General features: G+C 53.2%; 5 protein-coding genes across 5 annotated transcripts; 3 read left to right on the top strand and 2 right to left on the bottom strand.

The window, feature by feature from the left end:
- Window positions 1–22: 22 nt before the first annotated feature.
- K441DRAFT_638279 (HET-domain-containing protein) lies at window positions 23–2,711 on the top strand (the record flags this gene model as incomplete). Its single annotated transcript, XM_067646534.1, has 2 exons — window positions 23–585; window positions 641–2,711. Coding segments are annotated over exons 1-2 (2,604 nt in total), but the record flags the coding sequence as incomplete, so codon positions are not given.
- A 788-nt stretch (window positions 2,712–3,499) lies between these two features.
- K441DRAFT_565764 (uncharacterized protein) lies at window positions 3,500–4,177 on the top strand (the record flags this gene model as incomplete). Its single annotated transcript, XM_067643716.1, has 1 exon — window positions 3,500–4,177. The coding sequence occupies one exon, from the start codon at window positions 3,500–3,502 to the stop codon at window positions 4,175–4,177; it is 678 nt and encodes a 225-aa protein (XP_067502794.1).
- Window positions 4,178–5,733: 1,556 nt separating this feature from the next.
- K441DRAFT_142592 (uncharacterized protein) lies at window positions 5,734–6,581 on the bottom strand. The gene is made up of 2 exons (XM_067640140.1): window positions 5,850–6,581; window positions 5,734–5,788 (listed from the first exon to the last, which is right to left on the bottom strand). The coding sequence occupies exon 1, from the start codon at window positions 6,470–6,472 to the stop codon at window positions 5,876–5,878; it is 597 nt and encodes a 198-aa protein (XP_067502795.1). The 5' UTR covers window positions 6,473–6,581; the 3' UTR covers window positions 5,734–5,788; window positions 5,850–5,875.
- A 1,668-nt stretch (window positions 6,582–8,249) lies between these two features.
- Window positions 8,250–9,647, top strand: K441DRAFT_723256 (uncharacterized protein; the record flags this gene model as incomplete). The annotated part of the gene is made up of 5 exons (XM_067654085.1): window positions 8,250–8,388; window positions 8,436–8,617; window positions 8,677–8,718; window positions 8,816–9,035; window positions 9,074–9,647. 5 exons carry the CDS (start codon window positions 8,250–8,252, stop codon window positions 9,313–9,315), a joined length of 825 nt encoding a protein of 274 aa, XP_067502796.1. The 3' UTR covers window positions 9,316–9,647.
- Window positions 9,648–11,973: 2,326 nt separating this feature from the next.
- On the bottom strand, window positions 11,974–12,954 carry K441DRAFT_565936 (peptidyl-prolyl cis-trans isomerase; the record flags this gene model as incomplete). The annotated part of the gene is made up of 6 exons (XM_067643723.1): window positions 11,974–12,013; window positions 12,190–12,231; window positions 12,428–12,448; window positions 12,524–12,602; window positions 12,682–12,746; window positions 12,827–12,954. The coding sequence occupies 6 exons, from the start codon at window positions 12,952–12,954 to the stop codon at window positions 11,974–11,976; spliced, it is 375 nt and encodes a 124-aa protein (XP_067502797.1).
- Between the last annotated feature and the right edge of the window lie 505 nt (window positions 12,955–13,459).

A 13,459-nucleotide genomic window follows, 5' to 3' on the forward strand; every position in this document is an offset into this window, starting at 1 on the left:
TCCAGAACCATCGTCAGAATTATCCAGTCTCTGTGTACGAGCTCTTACGCCATGTCTCAACACCATTATTCGTCGCTTTCGCCAGGGTCTGACAATATTCGCTTGCTTCGCCTAATGCCACATGAAAACGAGAGGGCCGATATACAGTGCGAGCTCGTCGAGTACTCTCTACAGGATTCGGAGCAAAGAACCCATCTGTACGAGGCTTTATCCTACACATGGGGTGGTTCGGACAAGCCTCGTTCTATCTACATAAACAAGCAAAACTTGCCCGTCACGGTAAACCTTCACACCGCGCTATCACGTCTTCGAGATCACCGCTTTGAGCGAATCATATGGGTGGATGCTGTTTGTATCGACCAAGAAAACTTGGAAGAGAAGGGTAATCAGGTTCAGCTTATGGTGAAGATCTATAGTAAAGCAACCCGCGTACTTGTTTGGCTCGGAGAGACGGCAGATGATAGCGATGGAGCGCTCGAAGGGATACGCGATATTGCAGCAAAGGAGTCTATGAATTCTTTAGACAAAACAATCCAGCAAGCAATTCTCGCGCTGCTCCAACGACCGTGGTTTCAGCGCATTTGGGTAAGTGAGCAGATGCTCGACACTATGCGTAGAGATTACTAAAAGGCCAATCTAGGTGCTTCAGGAAGTTGCCGCAGCTCGACATGTCTTGATCATGTGTGGATCCACGGGGATTGACGGATACGCCTTCTGCTTAGGCGTAAACCGTTTCTACGAAGCTCACCCAGACTTGGAGAGTTTGATCCGTCCAATAACCTACCTAATAAGGGGAGCAATCTTCCGGCCAAAACATGCAATGAGTTCGCCAGGCAGGGCCTCTCTTGATATACGCCCCCTAGGCGAGCTGATAGATATGTTCCATGTCCACGAGGCTACTAAGCGCGTCGACAAGGTGTATGCTCTGCTCGGCATGAGCTCTGATGAACCCAGCACAGCCGGTTTGTCGCCTGACTACGCGGTTCCATGGGAAGAACTATTCAAGCGTCTTGTTAAGTTCCTTCTCTATAAACAGATATCTGTGGAGACTTGGGGCGATGAGGAGAGGGCAGTAATTAAGAGCAAGGGCTGTATTCTTGGCCAGGTTTCCTCAGTAGAAAGCGATGACAGACACAAGGTGGGTGTCATTTTCAAGAATATGCCAGGGTACTTGGGACGCAAGAGGAGGTGGGACGATCTCTGGACGCTCCAGGCCTCGGTGAAACCCATCCGGAAGGGTGACATCGTCTGCCTTCTACAAGGAGCTCCGAAGCCAATGATCATCCGACTATGCAAGGATTACTTTACCATTATCATGATTACAGCCTCTCCGGAGGACAAACCAACCAAGAGTGGAGGTGTCGAATGGTCAAAGCTTTTACAATCAGTAACAGTCTTTCCGCGTGATTTTCTACTTATCTGGGACTGGAAAAAGCCCCAGGAGAAGTTACAAGATCCAGGAGAGTATGAAACCTTAACACGAACAAATAATCGGGTGCCGGAACGTTCAAAGACAGAGTTAGAAGGCTATTTGGATAAAGTGATTAATATATGGAACGTTGCACTAATATTAAAAGACTTGGAAGAGTATAAAAAGGCAGAAGAGAAGCTTCGAGAAGCACTAGGGGTTTCTAAGAGGGTGTTTGGGGAAGAGCATCTGTACACGCTAACAAGCATGGATAAGCTCGCGTGGATATACAAGAAACAACAGCAATGGAAAGAGGCGGAGAAGTTGTTTATGCAAGTAATAGAGACAAGAAAGCGGGTGCAAGGTGTAGACTATATAGACTCGCTAAGCAGCATGGCCAACCTATCGTTAACCTACAGAGATCAAGGGCATTTAGAGAAGGCAAAGAAGCTAGAGATGATGATATATCTACTTAAGCGAAGAGGAGACAGCACCCAGGTCACAGAACGAGAGGTGGTTGAAATTGCAGGATCTTTTGATAAAGAAGTAATGACGCTTCTCCTCGAGCGAAGAGACGGCGTCCCGATTACAGAAGAGGTAGTAAAGGCAGCGGCAGGGAATAAGGGGAGTGGGGAAGGAGTAGTGAGGCTTCTCCTTGAGCGAAGAGGGGACGGCGTCCATATTACAGAAGAGGTGGTTAAGGCAGCGGCAGGGAATGAGGAGAGTGGGGAAGGAGTAATGACGCTTCTCCTTAAGCAAAGAGGGGACGACGTCCCCATTACGGAAGAGGTGGTTAAGGCAGCGGCAGGGAATAAGCGGTTCGGGGAAGAAGTAATAACGATTCTCCTTGAGCGAAGAGGGGATAGCGTCCCAATTACAGAAGAGGTAGTTAAGGCAGCGGCAAGGAACGAGGGGGAGGGGGATAGAGTAATGACACTTCTCCTTAAGCGAAGAGGGGATGGCGTCCCTATTACAGAAGAGGTGGTTAAGGCAGCAGTAGGGAATAAGTGGTGTGGGGAAAGAGTAATGATGCTTCTCCTTGAGCGAAGAGGGGATAGCATCCCGATTACAGAAGAGGTAGTTAAGGCAGCGGCAAGGAATAGGTGGAAGGGGGAAGAAGTAATAACGCTTCTCTTTGAGCGAAGAGGGGACGGTGTCCCAATTACAGAAGAGGTAGTTAAGGCAGCGGCAGGGAATGAGAGGATAGGGGATAGGGTAATGACGCTTCTCCTTAAGCGAAGAGGGGACGACATCCCAATTACAGAAGAGGTAGTTAAGGCAGCGGCAGGGAATAAGAGGATGGAAGGAGTAATGACGCTTCTCCTTAAGCGAAGAGGGGACGGCGTCCCAATTACAGAAGGGGTAGTTAAGGCAGCGGCAGGAATAAGTGGTGTGGGAATGGAGTAATGAGGCTTCTCCTTGAGCGAAGAGGGGACGCCGTCCCGATTATAGAAAAGGTAGTTAAGGTAGCGACAGATAATAAGCATAGCGGGTACTAGGTAATCTTATTAATTCTTAACTAATATGCTAATAGATTCAACGTTCTCGCTAAATAGATAATCTTTCTTAAATTTAATAAAAGGTCTTATATAGTAAAACGGGCGGCGTTCTCCGAACGATCGGCAGCACTAGGGGATGCGTATATCAAACTCGCTACATTTAGGTGTATTCGGTCGTTTGTAATATTTACCCTTGAACTCACTTGATCAAATATGTATTCCTAAGGAGTAAAATATGAGTTCGTATTTGCTCTGCTACTTTGAGTGATAGTGCGAGGGTTTCAGACTTGAACTCCTCATCTGCGCTAAAATTGCAGTGAGTGGTGCGTGAGTGGATCCAGGACCGTCGCCGGGAAGGTCACCTCCGTCTACGCTCTTGACATCAGTACGTCCTATAACTGCAAAAAGCCAAACCCCATTCATCCTAGTGACATACAAAGCCTTCCCGGATTCTGCAAAGTTAGTTACTGGAAGGAACTTACCAAACCACAGCTCAACCCAAAAATTAGAAATCACATGAGTCACTCATCCACCAACACAAAAGCGCCCGTCAAGCCGTAGACTCCCACCACCCACAATGCACTCCCTAACCATGTCCACTCCAGATAACCCCACACTCGCTAAACCCCAGACCCTCTACTTCGGTTACGGCAGCAACCTCTGGCTGCACCAAATGCAGCTGCGCTGTCCAACATCCCAATACCTCGGCGTGGCGCGCCTGTCCAACTACCGCTGGATCATCAACGACCGCGGCTACGCAAACGTCGTCGAGCGCGGAGACACAGCAGAAGCAGAAGCCGAAGCAGCAGACCAAGCAGCCGCCGAAGCAAGCAACAGCAGCGCAACAGCAGCAGCAGCAGCAGCAGACGCCGTCTACGGCCTGATCTACAGCCTCCTGCCTCCGGACGAGGCGCGGCTGGACGTCAACGAGGGCGTCCCCGAGGCGTACACCAAGGAGACGCTGGGGGTCGACTTCTGGGCGTCGGAACCGCGTGTCGAGGACGGGTGGGTGGATGTCTCGAGGCCGGCGCAGGGCAGGGACGTGCTGGTCTACATTGATCGGAAGAGGGTCGCGGAGAGCAGGCCGAGGAGGGAGTATGTGTTCCGGATGAACATGGGGATTCGGGATGCGGTGAGGATGGGTGTGCCGGGGGGGTATGTGGATGGGGTGATGAGGAAGTTCATACCGGATGAGGGGGAGGGGAGGGAGAAGGGGGAGGTGGAGACAGTGGCGATGAAGCAGGCGCTGAATTTCGCAGATGAGAGTTGAGCCGTTTGTAGGCTGGTGTTGGGTTTCTAGTAGATGGAGTGTTGGCTGCTGGCGAAGATACCCTGGCGCGTCGCTATGATAAACGTATGAGGTATTAGATGGTGGTGCGTACTGTACAGCAAGTACTACGCAATTTGCGGACCGGAGAAGGACCGCAGCACATCGAAGCCAGCCGGCCAGCCAAAAGGATCTCAGTAGCAATGCGTGGAGCATAATCTCCACCGCGCAGATTTCCGAATCAGGCAATAACCAATCAGCTTTGGCACTCCCTACATATACAGCACACTAAAGCATTTGAAATTGTGATGCTAAGGCCCTAAGAAAACATTTACCAATAGCAGCAGTGACTACATGTGAAACTGAACCAGCGGACGCTCAGAGCTCAGAGAGAGCAGCGGCGAATCCAAGTCGCTGAAACATGTCGACTAATTACAAAATCTCGTCCAATCCACCCAGTCATCCCGGCAGAGGCGTCACACTCAACCACAACACTCCAGCTACAAAACCCATAGCCCAACCCAACCCCAACCCCAACCCCTTCCCCTAAACCTCAAGCCCACCTCCAGGCCTCAACTCAGCCCGCATAAGCCGCCGAAGACGCCTATCCGCTGCTCAACAGAGCCACCCGCTGCACGCTGCATCGCTGACAGCCGCACCCTCATCAGGTCGTCGTGCATCGCTCCTTGCACGGCGACTAGAGCCTTATCCCCCCTTCTCACGCTACACGGCGCGCCGACCCCACTAGGTGACGCGCACGATCGCGGGGGGTGATTCGCGAGAGGGCTGGCGTGCTTGATCTATCTGCGCTGCGAGTGTATTTTTAAGTTTTTTTGGTTCCGGGGTTTCCAGGGTTTATTTTTGGGCAGCGCAGGGGAAAGGGGTGCCTTGCACGCACGGGTCTAACTTTGGATGAGGGGAAGGGGTTTGAAACAACCTTCTTCTGACGTGCGATTTTGGGGGCGGGCGCGTAGAGAGTGAGTATAGCGGATGCTGGATAGGTAAGTAGAGTAGGGTGGATCAGCGATGTGGGCAGCGGGGGTCGCACAGAGTCGGTCGCACCGCTGGGTTCGGTTTCACGCGGGGAGGGAGAGGGTCATGGCTGTCATGGCGAAACAGGTCTCGGCGATATAGTCATTGGCAAAACAGTGTGGTATTGCCTCATCCGTCTGTCCATCTGTCCAGTCATGACAAAACAGGACGCACCAAGCCTAGCACGCGGCGAACATCCCCAGCGCGTGCTATATACAACAGTTGCGTTGCAGAGCTGCAACCCTACAAAGAAGCAAACAGTGCAAAGCGAGGGAGAGACTAAAAGCGCATCATTCCTCAACAGCAGTGGCGGAAACCAAAAAGCAAAAAGGTATACATCCATATCATGATCATCATAAAGCCATAAGCCGTCCAAATCTTGACCCGAGATTGCCATTCCTTTTCTAAAGTAACAAAAGCTTGACAAGGGGAAGGCGACGCGTCGATCTTTCCAGCGACGCTGTCTAAAGAAAATTCTCCTCCTTACTGTGGTTGACCGGAACCCCATTCCCAGAATCTGAACCGCTGTGGGCTTTCCCTTTCACAAAACACCGTGTATCCAAAACACCCGTCCCAAAAGTTCTTTCTCCAAATAGTGCGCGTGAGAAGTGAAGGTGGTGGTGGCAGCAACGACGATGCATACCTATAAGGGGCCAAGTACTTGTCCCTCTACTGCGCAGAGGGCCAGTGAGGGTGGGCGTGGCGGTGCTGCCTGCGGACGGGAGCCTCGATGTCGAGTTGGATGCCGCGCTTGGACGAGGGTGGCGACTCGGTGCAGAGATAGAGATCGATGTCCGCCGACTCGGTGCACGACAGCGAGTTCTGGTCGTCGTCGGAGTCCGTGTAGGCGCCGGCACAGGTGGGCTGGCCGCCTTCGCAGCTGCGGGTTGGGCAGCCCTCGCCGCTCGTCAGGTACATGCCGTCGGCTTGGAAGGGACAGCTGGTGGTGGCGCAGTTGACGTTGGAGATGTCATACCAGATGGAGCCGCCGGCGAGCGTGTACTCGAATTGCGTGATGGGGGTTGGGTCGCCGCAGGACTTCGTCTTGGAGAGCTTCAGTGATACGCCGCCGACGCTGGGGGTCTGGTAGGTCTCGTTATATGATCCGGTCTGGCTCTTGAGGGTGATCATCTCAGAGGAGTGGTCAGCCGTCACGGACCATAGGTAGACTGGGAACGAGCATGTGTTGTAGATTTTGGCCTGCGCTGCTTGAGCGACAGGGACAGCGGCAAGCAGGACTGCAGTTGCGACGGTAATGAGCTGCATGATGTATATAATTGTGGTGGTTGGTAAAGATAGATGTATGTATATATGTATGATGTGTGTGCGTGGGTCTTTGGGGTACGCTAGTTGATCGAAAGAGTGACAGCCGTAGGCTTAATGAGTGAAGCTATGCGGCCAAAATGAATGTATACAAGACCCAGCTTGGTTAGGAAGAGGGGTGCGGTGGTTGGGAGGCTTCGGGGGCGGTGGGAGATCTTTAAATGGGGGTTCCGAAACATGTTTACGCTAATCTCGCCGTCAGCGCCACGCTCTGGTACTTCCCCGAGATGAGAACAAATAGCGTGTCGAAGCAGCACGTTCGTTGCGAGTTGGCAAAACGGTGTGGCTTAGAGGGAGAAGGGGTTTTAGCCAACGGCGTAAGACAATTAACGAAACTAAGAGATTAGCGACCAATGACAGCCCAGCCGTACCTGATCCACGCTGATTGCCTGTGAGGGACCCGGGGGGGTTCGGTGTTACTCTCGGACTTGGCAACAAAGGTGATTCGATTGTAAAGTAAATGCTGTGCTGTCACTGTGTCATGGGTGTTTTTGCAGAGTTTTTCCCCTCAGCCGTCCGGTTGATTCAAGGATGGTGAACGACATTCAGATTGCACAACATAAAGCATACAACTGACAAATTCGGAGAAAGCCTTCTCTTTTGCTTTTTCCCTTTTTTTTTGCGGAGAGTCATGGCGGCAGCCTCTGACTCCGAAAAGGGACCCCATCGGAGCATTTCTAGGACATAGACGAGGCTGGAATTTAACGATTACGTGTATATATGCGTATGTGCTCAGACACCACGGGAATAGAATTACAAGCAATCTTACGTCTGCTCTGGGGCAGCTCAGCCACCCCAATCCTCATGTCGTGATTTCGTCCATGTGTCATTGCCTGAGTCGAGGACTGGCTACCGCACTGAATGTGCTCACGCAATGCAGAGTACTCCGGTCACTTTCGGGTGGTGATCCCAAGTGCGGCGGAATGCATCTGAGTGCATCCAGCATCCAGCATCCAGTGCATCCAGTGCATCTATCCAGACTGAATTAGGGACATTTCGGCGACAGAGTGACAGTGACAAGGCGACAAGCGACAAGGCAGGCCGGGAAGCTGCGCAATGGGAAGGTATCGATAAGCCCAAGCAGGCGGAATCCAGTAAAATGTGAGCCGTGACGCGCGGACTTCGGCCTTCCTCCCCGGCAGGGAATGCTGGCATTAGGGCTGGCATCTGGCCAGTGAAGAGTGAGACCGTCTGAGGGAGATCCACAAGTAATTTCCCGGCCTCTGCGAGTCACAGTTCGAGAAGAAAATAGAGGTCGCGAGGTCTCGAGTCTGGCTTGTCCCGTCAGGGATTGTGCCGGACTGCGTTGGTGCCAGAAGACGGAACGACATGTCCGTTTTGAGGCTAAAGTCAGGGCTCTTGCCTGCCTTTCGTGTCTTGTCGTGCCTGTCGTGCCTGGTCGAAGGGCTCCCCCACGTGTAAGCGACGAAGCTGCGACCTCTCAACCTTGGAACCATCCTTGCATCTCAATCGCCACTTGGGCTCCAACCCCCGGGGTCTGGTACGGAATGAAGATCTTTGCAGCCTTTTCGGGCCTTCTTGGCTGGGGTCGTAATGCCTCATCTCCAATTTCGGCCTGCATTTCTTGGCGTTCTTGGCGTGGTAATGAGCGAAGAAATCACGTGGTTGCGTTCACGTGGGTTGTCTGACGAGACGGGAAGACGCTCCTGTGTTTCGTAGTCAGTGGGGAGGAGGGAATACTCAATGTGGAAACTGCAATATGAAGCTCTTCAACCCTGTCTCTGCTGTACCCACATACAACCCAATCACGCTGCTAAACATGACCGGCATTCGACTCTCCGATACTCCCGATTTGTCAGCTAAGGTCGCTGTCGTCACCGGCGGGCAAGCGGGGATCGGTCGGGAGATCACCGCCTAGCCGCTGTATACATTCTCGCAAGAACAGAGACGCAAAGACAGTGGGCGGAGAAGGGAGGTCTAAGTAAGGACGACCTCGACACACGGACGCTCTTTGTGCGATGCGACCTGACTGACATTGCCGACGTCAATCGCGTGGCCGACCACCTGTTGACCAAGCTCGACCGCCCGAATATTCTCATCAACGATGCTGGTAGGCCCGAATGTGCAGTATTGGCTGAAACATAATGTCTGACACGCTGTCTAGCTCTCTCACCCTCTCGCCGCAGGGCATCGAGACCACATCCGCCACCAACCGCGTCGGCTACTTCGTGCTCACCAATATCCTGCTCCCTCCAGAGGACCGCCACTGCAGCTGGCCCTGCGCGCATCGTGAACACTAGCTCATCTCTCCATATGGACTGTCAGGATCTCGACCTATCTCTCGTAACGTCGCCCACGCCGACCAAGTCGCCATCATCATTCGACAGTACCTGGCGATATGGCCGCAGCAAGCTGGCCAACATTCTCTTCATGCAGGAGCTTACACGGCAACTGCAGAAGAAGGGCGCCGCGACCGTTTACGTCAACAGCTTCTTCTCCGGCAACATCCCCACCGAGGCCATGGACACCTGGAAGCAGCTTTTCGGTAGATCACGGGTACACTCTTCACAGGCACGTTCCAAGTCATTGGGCAATCGCTCACTGAAGCGGCGGCAACCGCATTATTCCTCGCTGCCAGCATGGACGTCGAAACACGCTACCTCAAGAGTAGGTATTTTGTGCCGATAGCAGCTGAGCACAAGACCAGCCCGCTGGCCGATGACAAAGACCTGGCCAGAAATCTGTGGTGCTGGAGTGATCATAAGGTCACGGAATCATTTGGAAAAGGTTGGCAAGAGGCGGCTGAAGCCGCATTTACGGCCTGACAAAAACTTAGATCAGCGGGATGATTTGCCCTACTTCCGCCCTGGAGGCTCAGCTGTTGCTGGTCCCGCCGGGTAAGCTTCTGTCTGGAAGATCTTTTCGCCACAACAATGTGCGCTGGATCATCAGTCATGCGGCCGTACTCGGATGACTTTCTTTCCTGCTGGCAGGATCTCCCCTACGTACAATCCACGTAATGTCTAATTACTCTGCAACAGGAAGGTACCTTTAATTCACACTGCGCAAACGGCGGCAACGGCAGGAAAACGAAAGAACCAGGGACAGGCACGTACTTGGCTATACGAAAGGGTAGCTCTATTTTTACTGCCCGCCTGCGGAATATCACGTAGAGTGGTCCTGCGTCGGCCATTTATAAGGCCCAATTTCTCTTCACCGATGAGCGAAACCTCCAATGAAGTCACTCCCTCCAGCCCGCTCTATGCGAATTCCGACTCAGGCACTTGCTTGCTCTGAAGCCCAACTCAGAACGTGAATACTGGGAATCGGCTTTTTTCGCCCGTGTCGCGGGAAGGCCATGAAGTCTGCTCTATTCTCGCATCCCAAAAGACTGCCTCGGCAGTGCGCCCTATCCCTCCTACAGCAAAAAGAACCTGCCCATCTACCACTCCAAGCCCAAGCCAGCCCACCCGCCCTGCGTAGGCGTATGTGTATGTGTAAGCCTCCCGCCGCAACCGCCGCAAAAACGACCGCTCCACCAAGAGACCTGCCCAGCCACGATTCCTCCCACTATCGCTGCGAGAGCGGCCTTGCTGCCGATTGCGTGCGCGGGGTGTGCATGCTACAGTCAACTCCTATAACGATAGTCTCTACATTACGATCTACACCCCTTGATTAGACCTTTTTTGGTGTAATCTTACTAATCTGACTTTTGACGATATCGTTAAGGCGCCACCACCAATATTGGTATAACCAGAGGATTTGTATGGGAGACCAAACCGTATCGTACTAACGAATTTTTACTGTAGAGCCTTGGCCGGGGTGGCCCAGGGTGAGTGCATGGCAAAGCAAGCTGGGTTGGCTGGCTGGTTGGCTGGCTAGCTTTCGCTGGCCGGACCACGCATTGGGCTGGACGGTCTGCCCCACCACCACGCCTTCCAGAGCGGCCCCTCCAAACCAAACCCCTCCGGGGATCTCTCTCCCTTCCACAACGCCATCCAGGACCCTTCGCTTATCAGCAGCGCAGTGCAGCGCAGGACTCGGCGCCCACTGGCCCGTCGCGGTGCAGGCACTGGCAGATGATGCACCGCACTGCACTGCACTGCACCGTGCCACGCCGGTGCAGCAAGCAAGCAAGCAAGCAAGCAAGCAAGCAATCAAGCACACCAACAAGCACGCACGCCAGCAGCAAGCCGCCCTCTCCTTCACCCCCCCTGTGCGTCTTCTCAATCGCTCCCGGATGCCGAACGCCAGATGCCAGAACTGCAGACGAACTGCACCGCACCGCACCGCACCGCGCCCGCAGCTCCAACGGCATTCCTTCAAGCCCCTCCCCCCTTTCCGTTTCTTTCCTTCCAGCCCCTCTATCTCGCATCCCCCACCCGCCTAGCACCGATCCCCCGGTGGCGCGTAGCCACCCCCCCCCCCNCCCCGTGTGGCTGCGGCGTTCGTCGCGGCACAGGATATCAGCAGACGTTTTTTCGCCCGGCCCCGGTTTTGTTTTTTCTTTTGTTTTTTTTTTTTTGGGGGGGGGGGGAGAGGCGGGTATTCGGTATGTCGGGTCGGGCTGTCTTGGATGCTCTTCGGGATTCGGGATGACGCGCATGATGGGGCGGGACGCGGCGAGGCAGGTGCGTTGGGCACGGGCGGGAGGGAAGGAGGTGAGCGAAGGAATGGCGGATGGGGACGGAGAGTGAGATGTGAGTTGTGAGTTGTGAGAAATCCTGCTGAGGAGGATGATGGAGGATGAAGGATGGAGGATGGAGCGGGTGAGACGGGAGGGGATTATGTGAGAGCGGTTATTTGGGAAGAGGGAGAGGGGGAGCACTGTCGAGACTGGTCCTGAACTTGGAATGTGTGGAGATGTTGGATGTCTCTCTCTCTGTGTGCGTGCGGCTGGTCTCTTGGATTCTGTATTTCTTGGATTTTATGATTTACCCGCACTTTGCTATATGAAAAGAAATATAGATGCCGAGATAACCCCTTAAGCCCTAGAACCTGCTCCGTCCGAGTCAGTTAGTTTGTGGTCGAGGGAATAGAATAAGAAAATGAAGAAAGCCCGATTCCTGTTGAATTGCATAACCCTTCCCCCCTGTTCCCGAAACCACCCGCCCACCCATCTCAGCCCATCCCCGCCACACGCCCGGGAAGAATGAAAATGATAATGACGAAATTTGGTTGTTTGTCAGCCCGCTCAGGCATCGTGCCACCTCACCTTAAGGAGTAGGTGGTCCTTAATCTAGGGTGCGAGGGGTTTCGACCAAAACGAGTATATAAAAAAAACGCCGGGAGAAAAAGAGGAGTCAGGGGAAAGAATTCATGGAAGGAGAAACTTTTGAAGCTGGAATTCCGTTACAGTGTCGGGGAGAGGCCGATTTCGTCGAGGCTGTCCGGGCCGCATTCGAGAGGACCGTCCTCTCTCCCTTGGCAGTCCTATGTAGATTGCGTGAAATACTGGTAGGGCCGCAAGTAGGGCGGTTGCGTCAGGCCTCATTGTTGTTGATAGCCTTGAGCTCGACGTCGCTGGACGTGGCGCGTCAGAGCAGAGCTGGTGCCAAGGTAATATAACGACTTTGATGAAACTTGGGCACTGATATAAAGTAACACGAGAGATAACGCAACGGGAAGGAGCAGATACGAAACATTTGAATTTATGAGCAGGAATTTTTGGACAAAGGAGATGGTTGTTGGGCACCTACAATACTAGAGAACTGTTGGGGGGAATATGGCCAGGGAAGCCGCTACGTCCAGCACAATCCTTGTCAGCTTTTCTGCACCAGAAACTGTTCCCTGCAACGGATCTTGCGTGCGATGCTGGTATTTTTGCTTCGGGTTGCACCATGATCTGCAGCAGCACCGCTCCTTGGGAACCACTTGGGGAGTGATAATATGCTGGATCTGGGCGGGATTCCGTCGCTTTTTGATTGTTTTGCTTACCGTTCTCCATATCCATAGTCACTGTGGCTCACGTCAGTTTTGAATGGTCGTAATGCTGAGGAACGGGCAGTTTTTCTGTTCTCCGCGGTTACATACGCTGAAATAATCAGAGTAGCCTTTTCGCCTAACGACATGCCAGACCTAGTTAGACTGCCTAGAATCCCTTCATCCCAGCCTGTGCATATCAACATGCACGTTAGTCAACCGTTACACCAGAGAGCTGCATAGCTCCCGAGTGAAGAGATAGCCTTTACCTTTTATAACCTGCCCCATTCCAATTCGAGTCTTGAGGTCCCCTCGGCCAATCGAGGAGTCGAATCTGAATCATGAGGTTCAGCGGAGTAAGTTCCCCGAAGAATGAAGGACCACAGCTGGGGAGAGCTGAAATGCTGGACTCACTTTTGGCCTTTGGACTCACTAGCCGAACGGTCGTAGATATAGCCAGTGTACTCCATGGTAACTACGTCATTCATTTTGGGGAAGTCGACGCCGTTGCCCTCTCTGATGATTTTCTTCTCAACCCCCATGGCGTAGGAGTATTTCTGGTGAAGCGTGGGAATGGCGCGGGAGTGACGAGGAGTTTTCTGCCCCTCCTAGACAACTAGGTGGTTGGAGATGGCGTAAGAAGGGTGAGGTAGGTTGAGGAATTGTTGAGACGAGCAGGCTTGCAATGTTGAGGAGCAAAGGGGGTTGCAGTCGGGTTTAAAAGGCCACGGCGCGGAGGCTCAGTGTAGTGCATCAGCTTTGGGCTCTGGGTTCGGGTGCTTGGATACAGCGGAAGGATCAGGGCCGAGCCATGGTACACAGTCCATTTGGGATGTTTTACCGTGTGTGGACGGCTGTGAACACCCCTCCCATCGGCGGATTTGGGAGGGATGGGAGAGGGAGGGCGTAGCTAAGACGCTCCCAATCCTCACGCCGTTAGGAGACGACAAGAACTAGCTTATCCCACGCCGGCGCGCTCCTCCAACCGTTGTTCGCGGATCCGCAGCTGACCAGATCTTGCAGGAGCATCTCCAGTGCAAGCTGCAG

Source organism: Cenococcum geophilum (assembly GCF_001692895.1).
Source record: "Cenococcum geophilum 1.58 unplaced genomic scaffold K441scaffold_27, whole genome shotgun sequence".
In the NCBI taxonomy this organism is placed as follows: Eukaryota; Fungi; Ascomycota; class Dothideomycetes; order Gloniales; family Gloniaceae; genus Cenococcum; species Cenococcum geophilum.